At 38.6% G+C, this 13,172-nt stretch overlaps 1 protein-coding gene across 5 annotated transcripts in view; it reads right to left on the minus strand.

Annotated features, from left to right (window-relative positions):
* Window positions 1-1,968: 1,968 nt before the first annotated feature.
* pde8b (phosphodiesterase 8B) overlaps window positions 1,969-13,172 on the minus strand; it is a 305,815-nt gene continuing 294,611 nt past the window's right edge. For all 5 annotated transcript variants that reach the window (XM_043707150.1, XM_043707141.1, XM_043707159.1 and 2 more), the window contains exons 19-23: window positions 10,543-10,760; window positions 9,737-9,875; window positions 5,766-5,933; window positions 5,384-5,513; window positions 1,969-4,160 (exon numbers count right to left, since the gene is read on the minus strand). In XM_043707150.1, the coding sequence (XP_043563085.1) occupies window positions 4,051-4,160; window positions 5,384-5,513; window positions 5,766-5,933; window positions 9,737-9,875; window positions 10,543-10,760 (765 nt within the window). In that variant the 3' untranslated portion in view covers window positions 1,969-4,050. The remainder of the gene's footprint in view (window positions 4,161-5,383; window positions 5,514-5,765; window positions 5,934-9,736; window positions 9,876-10,542; window positions 10,761-13,172) is intronic.

The raw sequence follows: 13,172 nt of genomic DNA on the forward strand, positions 1-13,172 counted from the left end.
GAGGAAACCGGAGCACCCGGAGGAAACCCACGCAGACATGGGGAGAATGTGCAAACTCCACACAGTCAGTTGCCCAAGGTGGGAATTGAACCTGGATCCCTGGCGCTGTGAGGCAGCAGTCCTAACCACTGAGCCACCGTGCCATCATCTGCAAATTTACTAACCCATCCACTTATGCCTGCGTCTAAGTCATTTATAAAAATGACAAATAGGAGTGGTCGCAAAACAGATCCTTGTGGCACACCACTAGTAACCGGACTCCAGGCTGAATATTTTCCATCAACCACCACTTGCTGCCTTCTTTCAGAAAGCCAGTTTCTAATCCAAACTGCTAAATCACCCTCAATCCCATGCCTCTGCATTTTCTCCAGCAGCCTACCATGTGGAACCTTATCAAAGGCTTTACTGAAGTCCATGTATACCACGTCAATTGCCCTACCCTCATCTACATGCTTGGTCACCTTCTCAAAAAACTGAATGAGGTTTTTGAGACACGACCTGCCCTTGATGAAACCATGTTGACTATCTGAAATCAAAGTGTTGCTTGCTAGATGATTATAAATCTTATATTATATAAACCTTTCCAAAATCTTTCCGACAACAGAAGTAAGGCTCACTGGTCTATAATTACCTGGGTCATCTCTACTGCCCTTTTTGAACAAGGGCACAATATTTGCAATCCTCTAGTCCTCTGGTACTAGACCTGTAGACAATGACGACTCAAATATCATAGGCAAAGACTTTGCTATCTCCTCCCTAGCTTCCCAGAGAATCCTCGGATAAATCCCATCTGGCCCAGGGGACTTGTCCACTTTCATTCCTTCTAGAATTGATAACACCTATTTGTAACTAACCTCGATCTTTTCTAGTCTAATATCTCGTACCTCATTCTTCTCCTCTACAATATTCTCCTTTTCCTGAGTGAAAACCAATGAGAAATATTCATTTGGCACCTCTCCGATCTCCACAGGGTCCACACACAACTTCCCACTTCTGTCTTTGACTGGCCCTACTCCTACCCTAATCATCCTTTTATTCCTCACATACCTACAGAAAGCTTTAGGGTTCTCCTTTATTCTATTTGCTAAACACTGCTCGTGTCCTTTCTTTGCTCTTAACTCTTGCTTTAAATCCTTCCTAGCTGATCTGTAACTCTCCATCGCCTCATCTGTACCATCTTGCCTCATCAACACATAAGCCTCCTTCTTCTTCTTACCAAGATATTTTGTAGTAAACCACAGTTCCCTTACCTTATTACTTCCTCCCTGCCTGACAGGGATATACCTATCAAGGACATGCACTATCTGTTCCTTAAATCAGCTCCACATTTCCATTGTCTGCATCCCGTGCATCCTAATTCCTGCCTAATCGCATTATAATTACCCTTGCCCCATCACATAAGTCACGATTTCATCGAAATGGTCTTTTGATTCTTTGTTAAATAGATAAGTTTCTGACCCTAAAAAAACTCACCTTCACAGAACTGCAAGCCAAAAAAAATTACTTCCACTTTAGAACCCAAGTTCCCAAATATTAATAATACATTTTTAGCCTTCATCCCACCTTGTATTTTAGAAACTGTCATTAAAAATACTGACATAGAGATGTAATCTGAAAACAGGACAGACATTTTCTGTATGCGACCTTGCATTATGTCAAGCAATTAGACAGCTAACAAGTAGGGGAAAAAACGTTGACTCTTGAGTCAACTTATTCAAACAGATCCAGGAGAATTCCGTTACTTTGCTTCCTCCTTCTCCAACATTTAGTCATTTTGAGTTCTCTCATGTGCTTTGCAGGCCTATCTGCAGGTCTATTCAATTGGCCTCTCAGCCAGTATCACTCTGGGGTATGATTGGTCAACTCAAATCTCACAACTCAGGCTTTGCAAAGCTGTGCAGGGATAAAGGCAAGATAATTTTAGCATAGAACTCACACTAAGGTGCATTGATAAAACAATATTGTGTTTAATTATATTTATTTTTGCACATATTGTCCCAGTATTGAACATAATTACTAAAGCATTGTCTATAAACAATTGTATATTTTGTTACAATTTTTCTATTTATATACATACACATTAGTACATGTATGCTTCACATTTGAGGTTGATATTATTTTTACCTGTAATTTTGTGTTTGGTCCTTCATGTGTTTACATTTCTCATGTTAAGTCAGTTTCATTTTGTTGCTGCTGCAACTTCATAGTCTGTTGTTGGGTCACCCCACTAAGTTCTACTGTAACAGATTCACAATGTTAAGCCCCCATTCCACATGGGTATTTTTCTTACTCTTTCATTCAATAGTTCCTGCTGCTACATTAATTCACACAGAATAAAACTGGCTCTGACCATTTGCAATTTGGAACATTACTTTTGAGTACCCACTACATATCCATCTGCTTTCAATGCGAAAGAAAGGAAAAGTTTCTGATGTATTTTGTGAATAGAATTGAAAGAGCTTAAGTTAAGCAAATTCAGCACTCTACACATCCAATTAATGCTTAAAAAGGTGTTGCTGGAAAAGCGCAGCAGGTCAGTAGGCATCAAAGGAACAGGAGAATCGACGTTTCGGGCATAAGCCCTTACATCCAATTAATGCTAAGGAGCAATCAACAAAGCAAGGCAATGCAAAATTATACAGCCAAAACAACAAATACAAATCGAAGGGAATCATGATCAATCTGCACAGCACTCTGGTCAGGCTACATCATGAGTGCTGTGCTTAATTCTAGTTATAGGAAACAAGCAAAAATTAGAGACAATACTGAGAAGAACCACATGTAAGAGGCCAGAGTAATGAAGAAAGATTCCAGAGATTTGAACTTTTCAGCCTTGAAGAAAGAACATCTAAGAAGTGATTTTTGCACATTTAAAATAGTTAATCATACAGGAAATTAAAATCTGCAAGATTACTTTAAAATTAACGACATAAATGTGACAAGGAGCCACAAGTTCAAGTCATCAAAAGGCAAATGTAGGCTGATACCCAGAAGTCCTTTGGCATAAGAACAGTGATCAACACGTGGAATGGACACCTTGACAGAATAATGGAGACAAAAACCTAGAAATCATTTAAGAAATGATTAGAGGGACACGAGGACACACCTGGATGACTGAGTCAAGTTGGGACAAATGGCTCAATTCACTCTTAACTACTTTGTGACTTATTCAGAATACTGTATTAATTTAGGTCACTTACATTGGGGCTGTTGCATAAATTGGACTGAATACTAATGTAGGCTAAATCTGCAAATATTAATGTATATTTCCACATAAATTAATATGGAGTGCAAAAACATTTTAATTGGTAAATTCAATCAAATTTGTGAAGTAAATTGATCTTAACTTCATATCTTTGGCACCATTACATCCTTGTCAAAATAAAGCTTAAAAAGAATTCAAATCAGAATACACAGTGTGGCAATAAATTATGGAATGGAATATCTCAATTTGTCATGCTGACGTTTTTTGATTTCACAAGGAGTAAAGATTAATTTCCATGTTAAACATTTCAAAAATGCCCAAAGTTGCCTTAAGGCCTCAATTCATTTATTTAAAACAATGGTAAATTGGTTAAAAAAAACTATTAACAGTTAGAATATTGCCCTAGTTTCCCAAGCAACTAGAACTTTGCAAAAAAGAACTTTGTAGGAAATGACAGACTTATTTACATATAACCTTATGGTTTGAGGGTAATAGTTCCAGAAACAGCATTTTCAATTGTGCCTTCTCTCAACAGAGACCTATCAGTTACTTTCCATACTCTGTGATATCCCTCAAGAAAGATAAGAAAAAATGTTCTTGAACATGATGAAATCCAGTGTTGAAACTCAAGCATTCTGTGCTTCTGTTTGTAATTGGGGTACCCCCATGATAGCATACAACATAGTTTCCTGCACTCTGTACATCAAATCTTCCCATAATGCGTAAGGTTTATATTACAATATAATTTTACAGTCACAGGAATAAAATAGAATCTCTTCAATGGCTTTGCTTGCGTCACGAGTTAAAGTGAGTTTGGAAAACCAAACATTTTGTCCTTTCACCTTTTAAGAGTCAGGTGGAGGTCGCAAACCTTTACACTCACATTCATCTAGAGTCTTCCAGTACTTGTAGTTCTCAGCTAAGTGATGTATTAATGTAGGGAGGTTTGCAAATGCTGAAAGGAAGACAGTTGAAATTAGATAAAAATGATTTTTAATTTAGTCAAAAGTACTTAATTCAGTACATGCTAAATAATTACCTATCATTAACGTTTCTAATAAATATATAATATACTAACCAAAGAGCGAGTTTTGAGAAGATTTGTAGCACAGATTGAAATTCTGGATGTAGGTTTGCTTGCTGAGCTAGAAGGTTCATTTCCAGATGTTTCGTCACCACACCAGGTAACATCTTCAGTCGGCCACCACGCGAAGCACTGTACATGATTCCTGCTTTTTATTTATATATTTGGGTTATAACATATAAATAAAAAGCAGGAATCATGTACAGTACTTCACCTGGAGGCCCACTGAAGATGTTACCTAATAGGATGACGAAACGTCTGGAAATGAACCTTCCAGCTCAGCGAGCAAACCTACATCCAGTAACCAAAGACCTTTTGAAATGAGCATAGTTATGATATATTACTCTGAAGTGCTGTGTGTACAATAATTTGCATTGTTTTATGACTTATATTTAATTTAGGATTTATACATCTAAATATAACTTCTATTATGCTCATATGAGTCAGAAATCCAATAGCTGCCAACAAGAAGTCTCCTCTCATTCCTGTTCACCAGTCTCTGGCAAACAAATAGGTACATATTCTGCTCTCATATCTCTACCAATGGCAGTGTGCAATGACAGACTGTGGACGAAAATACTAAAGTTGTATGCATTGATTTTTTTTCCTTTTCAGTATCTGAGGGTATGCTGTAGGGTTGTAACTGAATGTTTAAGTGTGGAGAAAAGTGAACAGAATCTCCACCACCCATCACTCTCCATGTGAGTCCAAGGCATTGCTGAAGAGTTGTACTGTAAAATAGTAATTGCATAATAGGTGGACAACACATTCAGACAAACTCTACAGGTTTACTAAATGATACAGGTCCTGAATTTCCTACAACCTTTGGCTGCTGGATTGCTATAACCTTATTGGAAGTGAGGAGAAAAAAAATTACATTTACAAAGTGAGAAAGGGTCTTCCTGCCCACCTTTAACCAGGTCACAGTGCAGAAATTCCCAGGCAATTTGAACTTTCTCCCTGAGCTGGGTAGAAATATTAATTGTATGTCTGCAACCCAGCGCATAAGAAGGTAGCAATATAATGGCCCTGCATTTGTTGATATATTTTTTCAAATGCTGATATGTAGTGTAGAAAATATCAAAATAACTTACCATCCCAAGCATCAAACATGTCTGTTATAAAATAATCGATAAACGATATTTGAGATTTTGGAATACTGCAGGTATTTCGATCAAAGACTGGCATCACAACTGGCAGACCTTGGTGTTTTTCTTCATCGGTCTGTTGACAAATACAGGAATTGTTTTATTAATAGCAGTTGTTACTAAGTATGGAGGATAATGTGTCAGTGCGTGGGGAATGAAGTCTTTCTTCTTTTTCCAGCAAGGATAAACTAAGAACTTGGAATTTTACTGGAAAGCTTAAAACATGAAGAAAACAAAAAGAGATCAACTCCACTCTCTCAGTTTACATTCAACAAGGATCAGTGTGATCCTTTACAACCTTAAATAGTGATGACTAGTATAAAGTTACCTGAGCAAAATATTCTTCTGAAATTCTACCCGCCCATTCTACGCATAACTTTACAGAGCGGCAAGGATTAGCGACATCAGCACATTTAATCAACATGCGTTTGATGAGTAGTCTGTCCTCAATTGAGTTCTTAAAACTGGATGGACGTTCACCATCACTGCACTCGCTCTGGGATATAAGCAGAAATCAATGAATTTATACATAATTACTAACCATTTACATCCATTGATGCAATTTAAGTTGTAAGGTTAATTGCAAATTTTCAAACATTCATTTTTTTAAAATATTGCTCTGAACACATATTGTTTCTGACATTCTGGGGAATAACAAACTCTTCAGCCATATTTTGAGCTGGAGTTTGGCAAAACATCCAGAGAAATAGCATTCCTGGTCATTTTAGACCAACAACACTAACTCTCAGGAAATTCCCCTGATCTCCTGTCAAAGTTGCACCACACGCTAAAATGCATGAGAATTCAGGGCCATTATATGAAAAGTTATTCACCTTACAAATTAAACCCCTCTGAAAATGAAACCGTATTTAGGAACATTGGATCAGGAGTAGGCCATTCAGCCCCTCGAGCCTGTTTCACCATTCAATCAGGTCTTGGAAGATCTGTGGCCCAATTCCGTACTCCATATGGACCTTTTATACTTTTGCTTAACAAAAATTTATCTATCTCAGATTTAAAATTAACAACTGATCACACATCTACTGCCATTTACAGAAGAGAGTTCCAAATGTCGACCACCTTTTTTGTGTAAAAGTGCTTTCTAAAGCTTCCTGGTGACATCTGCACTCAAGAAGAATGTGAGTAATTGAGAATTTTCTTGACTCTTGTACCAGTGTTAACACTGAGCACTGCCAACTCATGTGGAAATGGATCAGATCCAAAGTGACATTTGTTCTGTACTGCATTGACATCGTATTTTTGTTGCAATATTGGTAGAAGACACCACCATGTGACATTCCCTTTCTCCTTGCCAGCTATTATATCAGATGTTAAATTTAATGCCAAATTAAAGACAATGTTGGTGTTTTTAATCAAATCCACTCTACCTATTCTGCCCAAAAGTAAGTCCTACGTAGCCACCACTCCTTTCTACATTAGATTATAATGACCCATATCTCACTGCACTTAAAGCCTTCATGCATGTCTTTAAACTTCAGTTCATCCATCGATAGTTCTGGAATTTTCTCTGTCTCTGTAATCTGTCATCAAACTATTTTTGTCTCTGTTATTCAGTACACACCCTGCCTTTCTTTAACCAATCATTGACTGGTCTGCAATTCCCCTCCCAAACCTCTCCATTTACAGCTTTTTAAAAAATCCTTGTCAAAATCCTTTTTTTTGCTGAAGTAAATTTGTTTCTGAGTCAAACGTGTGGTGCTGGAAAAGTACGGCAGGTCACGCAGCATCCGAGGAGCAGATGAATAGACATTTTGGGCATAAGGAATGTGACTTCTGTTCTGGACTACCAAACCTGTGTAGATTACAAGGCAATGTGGTAACCAAGTGCTCTTTGAATCATAGAATCCCTACAGTGTGGAAACAGGCCTTTTGGCCCATTGAGTCCATACCAACCCTCTGAAGACCATTCCACCCAGACCAACCCTACCCTATCCCTGTAACTCTGCATTTCCCATGGCTAATTCATCTAGCCGGCACATCCCTGGACACTACTTCCACTATGGGCAATTTAGCTTGGCCAATCTACCTAACCTGAAAATCTTTGGATTGTGGGAAGAAACTGGAGCCCCTGAAAGAACCCACACAGACGCAGGGAGAATGCACCGAGGGTGGTGCTGTGAGGCAGCAGTGCTAACCACTGAAATCATGCTGCCCCGAGAAAGTGTATACTGTTGTATAGGAACACTTGCACAAACACATGGGCCACCAAGTGAGAAGAAAGTGGAACTGAAACTTCTAAATCAGCCCTAATCTGCAATAGGGAGTCTTTTGTGCTCATGAGTTGAGAAGGAGAAGATGTAGCTAGCTGATGACTCGTCAAATGACTAATGTTTGAGCATTTCTCAGTGAGCAAAGCCATTTTGATTGTCCAGCAGTACAAACAGAAATGGCCTACATTAAAAGGATTTGAAAAGTGGCTTCTAACTCAAACTTGGAAAGAGGTCTCTTAAAGCAGGGATAGTTAGCTATCGTTGTTGCCTACACTAAAATTTACATCACTTTACATAAAGGATGTTGAATAAATGAAGAAGGGAGGCAGGGAATATTTTAAAACTTTAAGAGATTAAAAGATAAGTTTTTGGAAAATAGTCCTAGTAAAGGTTTGAGAATTAAATCAGAAATCATCAGTTCCAAATCAGTAGATCAAGATAGTCTTTCTCAGTTTTGAACAGTCCAGTATTCCAAAGTGTCAATTGTCACTAGACCACCAGGACTTTTCTCTGAGTCAGCTGCTTTGGGTTGAAGCCTCACTCCAGGCCCTGAGTACAAAAATCAAGGCTGAAGTTCCAGTGCAATACTGAGAGAGTGCTGCATTGTCTGTGATAACCAAGTGCTCTTCTGGTGATCCATTTAACTGGATCATTTAACTGCATTCTCGGGTGAATATGAAAGATCCCATAATACTGTTTTGAACAAGCAGAGTGGAATTGTCTCCTTAGCTGATATTTATCGATCAATCAACATCACAAATACAGATTATCTGTTCACTGTTGCATTGTCTGAAAGGTGGGAGAATAGAACACATGGTACTTCAGATAGTTAAAGCCAGCCATAAGGTTTCTTCCCATTAACAGTTAATTGTAGCAACATTAAGCAAATGCCTCTATATGATGGACTTTAGATCCCCATCACAATTGTATGCTAAATGAATTTTACAATAACAATAAATAATCAAAAATTATAAAAACTCCTAGGATTATTTAAATTGTGGCATTTATATCCAGAACAACTTGCATTTCTCATCATAAAATGAAAGCATAGCAAAACAATTTGTTCAGAAAATACCAGTAAAGCACAATTATGTTATTATAATAATACTGGTAGCCAACATTCATAGGAATGATGAATGAAGATTAGTATTTTTTTTATCCTTTCATGGGTTGTCAGGCCATTATCTATGTCCGTCCCTTACTGCTTTCAAACTGAATGGTTTGTTAAGAGTCAACAGTATTGCTATGAATTTGGAGCTAATTGTAGGCCTTACCAATAAAGGATGGCTGGTTTACCTGATGGGATTTTACAATAGTTGGTGATAGTTTCATAGTTACCAATACTGAGACTAGCTTTTAATTCCAGATTTATTTATTAAAGTTAAATTCCATCAGCTGGGATTCAAACTCATGTCTCCAGAGCACTAAGGTGAGTCTGGGGATTAATAGTCAAATGACAATAACACAGTGTCACTGTCTCTTGGCAAAATTACAGGATGGATTGACGCAAAGACAACACCACACGTTTTATCATTTCAAAGAATAAGGGAAGCAGTTGCAACAACATCTACAGTTCTTTGTCCAAGTAACAGAGCGTTCTGAATTGAACATTTATCATTGATCCTGAGTCACAAACATGGATCTCTTTGCCACATAGCTATGCAGAACAGCAGGTAAATCAGCCGCTGCCTTCTCAACAAATACTACGATTGCACAAAAATTGGTTGCTTTATCAGTGTCACCCAATCCCAAAACTGAAATATGTCTAAAGTGCTGATAACAGAAGCAAGATGCACAGAATAATATAAACCTGGGCGTATTTATTAAGCAGTACTCTAATTAAAAGGCTCAGCTAATGTCATCAACTATGTGCAGGAAGCTTGCACAGTTTATAATCAAAATACCAATGAGCCTTGAGATTAAATTGCTGCCTTGAAATCAATTAAGGGTAGCACTTGTGCTATAATAATACATATAAATTTTATGGAGTAGATTTAGTTTTAGGGTGTGTTGATTGCAATGAATTCCATGTCACTGATACATGAGGAGGCTGCTGCTTAGACCTTACATTTGAACTGGTTTCCTCAATAGAAGTCATAGGTTTGTTGATGCTGTTCACAAATTTGTTCACATGTTCAAAATGTTTTGTCATCTCTGTAGCCAAAACCATATCAATGATTGCTTGTCGCAATGTCCGAAATTGATTCCTGAAAAAAATTGGACAGGTGATTACTTCCTGACCTTTTGTTGTTTGTTCAGCAGAATCTTGCAGCGCTGTTTTGTTGCTGTTTAATTTTTCTTTAAATTAAAACATTTTTAACCATCTAGTAGCAGTTTAGTATAATGCTTATATTTTTATTATCTAAGACCCCTTTGAATGTCTGATCGTGATGTTCCAGCCATCGGAAGTGTAGGACTGGCTTGGTGGAGCAGAACATTTTTGCCTGTCCATTATGTTCATCTACTCCTATATCGTTCATGTTATCTGCTCTTTAGATCCCAACTTCTGGAATTCCATTCCTAAATCTTTTTCCCTCTTCTTTTAAGGTGCTCCTTAAAATCTATCTATTTAAGGAAATCTTTAGTTACTTGTCCTAAAATCACCTTCTTTGGAATGATGACAATTTTTGAATGATTATATCCCTGTGATGTGCTGTAATTTACTGCATTAAAAGTACAGTATGTTATATACATAAACTTTATGAATATTCTTTAGATTTTGGCAATCCTTAGAAGAGTGAAAGGAAAGAAAGTACCTCAAGTTCCTACTTTTAACCACCAGAGTTTAGAGACAGTACTATTAACAAACTAAATATACATATGGTACTGGGGACATTCAGTGAACTTGATAATCTATTGATCAGCAAATCTAACCTTTCAATGTTTTTGAAGACATTGCACTTGTCATCTCCAGCTGTAAGTTGGAAGGCCAGAGCTGCATGATGACTTTCCAGAACTGCCGTATCGTTATATAGTACAGCTAACTCACTTCCTGCATTACACAGGAAGGAATTGGTGCGTCCTGGATGGTCCACATCATGCACTGCAGCTGCAATGAGTGCTGCAACCTCATCCAGCTCATCCAAACTTCCCTGAAAACATAGCAATATATCATCAAGTTGCTAACTGGTTTTATGCAAAAAAAATTAAAATATTCCTATGTGCGTACAAGATAAAGACATCCAAAAATAGTAAAATAAATATAGATTTTGGCATTTAAAGATCTTCTCATGATAATTTAAATTACAGCAGAATCTCTTGTGAAAAATGCTGACGGTATCCATCTTTCATCAAAAGACATTTTTCTTTCACGCTAAGGTCTGGAGATGTACTCTACTAAATTCTGAGTATGCAGAGTTTTGTTTCTGAGGATTTAGCAGCTGACTTACTATTTTGTTCTATTCACTGGACATGGAGTAGTCTTACACGATGCCACTTCTTTTTCAGGTGGAAGGGCCAGTCGCACAAGAAGGAAAGAGACCGTTGTAAATACTCCGTGTCATCGATAATATTAATGTGTGCTTGGGCAGACTTTTCAAGTATGAAGCCAAGCTTAGCAAACAGATTTACTCCCATAAGTTTTCTGCCTTTTTCTTGGTAATGTGAACTTGGGTAATGCTTTGGTTAAGGCACTGGAATTATGATTATTCCCAAAACTGGAATAATAGAGTTACTGTGAACTTGAAGATTGCCTATCACAAGAGCGCCTGTTGCATATGGTGATAGGTACCCCCAGAAATTGGGTACCTTTCTAAGGTGTGTGACCAGGAGGGGCCACATATCGATTTGGCTGCTGAGGTTTCTTTGCCCATAACCCTTGTACACGAACTGGTTAAGCAAGGTACAACCCTCAGTCTGTGGCTGCATTTCTGTTTAACCCTTTCCAGTCTAACATAACGGATTTGATTTTGATGGACAAGGTTGTGTCTTTTTCCAAGGTTAAACAATTGTTCCCTAATTTATGGAATTGATGTCGTTTCAATTAATTGGTTACAAATTAGCTCCCTGCTCACTGTGACAGATTTACATGCAGAAGCCAATTTCCATATCACTGCCTTACATTGTTTAATGGACTTGCCATTTCCCTGGTGAAATGTATACCATTCAATTATCACATTATTTTTCCCTAGTTGATCTTAACCCTACTGCGAATCCTCTTGCAAGGATGCCTGCCTTGAAGAAGTTTTCATCCTCCTCTCTCTACAAGAATGTCAGGGAGTCCCTCACCCATTGCACCCTATGACTTGTCCTACCTGCCTATCTTCTTTTCCACCTATCCACACCACTCTCCCCTCTGATCTATCACCTTCATCCCCTCCCCCACTCACCTATTGTACTCTATGCTACTTTCTCCTCACCCCCACCCTCCTCTCATTTATCTCTCCACCCTTCAGGCACTCTGCCTGTATTCCTGATGAAGGGCTTTTGCCCGAAACGTCGATTTTACTGCTCCTCGGATGCTGCCTGAACTGCTGTGCTTTTCCAGCACCACTCTCATCTAGACTCTGGTTTCCAGCATCTGCAGTCATTGTTTTTACCTAATTATCACAATTTGGCCTGGCATGTTCTTTGAATGTACTTGCCACCATGTCACATTGCCTTCTGCACACTGTTTGAGTACTTATTAGCTTTCTGCCCTGAGATAATGTCCAAGTATTGGATTCATGTGCTTTACATACACATCCAGACCTGTCCCTCACTGTAGTAATTATATAAGCCTTTGAAACCCCATTCCTCAGAATGAGTGGTTCTCCCAGTGAAATGAAGAGTGCTGGAGGTGCTGGATTTAAATATATTCTCCATCTCAAAGCCAATTAAATAACTGAATACTGCAGTCACTACTTCCACAGTGAGAAGTATACTGTCTGAACTCCTGCGCGAAGCCCTATTCCACTTTGGAAACAGACTTTTCCACGTTCCTTGCCAGTGCCAAGAGACATTCTGCAGGACTGCCAATGGACCCAGTGTGCATCCTTACCAGCATTTTCCATTTTGTCATTCTACTGAAGTCCTCATCAGTCTTTTTAAAGCACAATTCTTGTGTGGCCTCACCCTCCTAGTGAACTGCCACACTATCTACCTTTCATTCCTACCCAGCTGCAGCCCACTAAATCTGATGACTTACCATAAGCAGATCATAACCAGACAGCACCCCCTAAAGCTGCTGCAGTGCAAGTATCCTAATGGTAGTTGTTAGCTATAGGTTAGGTGATGATGCCTCTTCATTAGAGCTATGGAGTAGCTCTCTCCCCCTCTCCTGACACTGGCCAGTTGGCAGTTCTTCAGAGACCCAGCTGACTTTGGTCTTTCAAAGCGAACCTATCATCTGGAGTGTAATCTTTTATATAGGGCTTCAGTGATGCTGGTTCTGCTCTGCTCTGCTCCCTATGATTGTGCATGACCTTGTCCTACAAAATGGGACAAAAGTCAATGATTGCATTTCACTCCGTTTAGGTGTTTGCAGCTGAATAGTTACTGGAGGCTCTGGGAGGTGAGTGTGAGGC

The sequence above is a fragment of the Chiloscyllium plagiosum genome, chromosome 2 (assembly GCF_004010195.1).
Source record: "Chiloscyllium plagiosum isolate BGI_BamShark_2017 chromosome 2, ASM401019v2, whole genome shotgun sequence".
NCBI lineage: Eukaryota > Metazoa > Chordata > Chondrichthyes > Orectolobiformes > Hemiscylliidae > Chiloscyllium > Chiloscyllium plagiosum.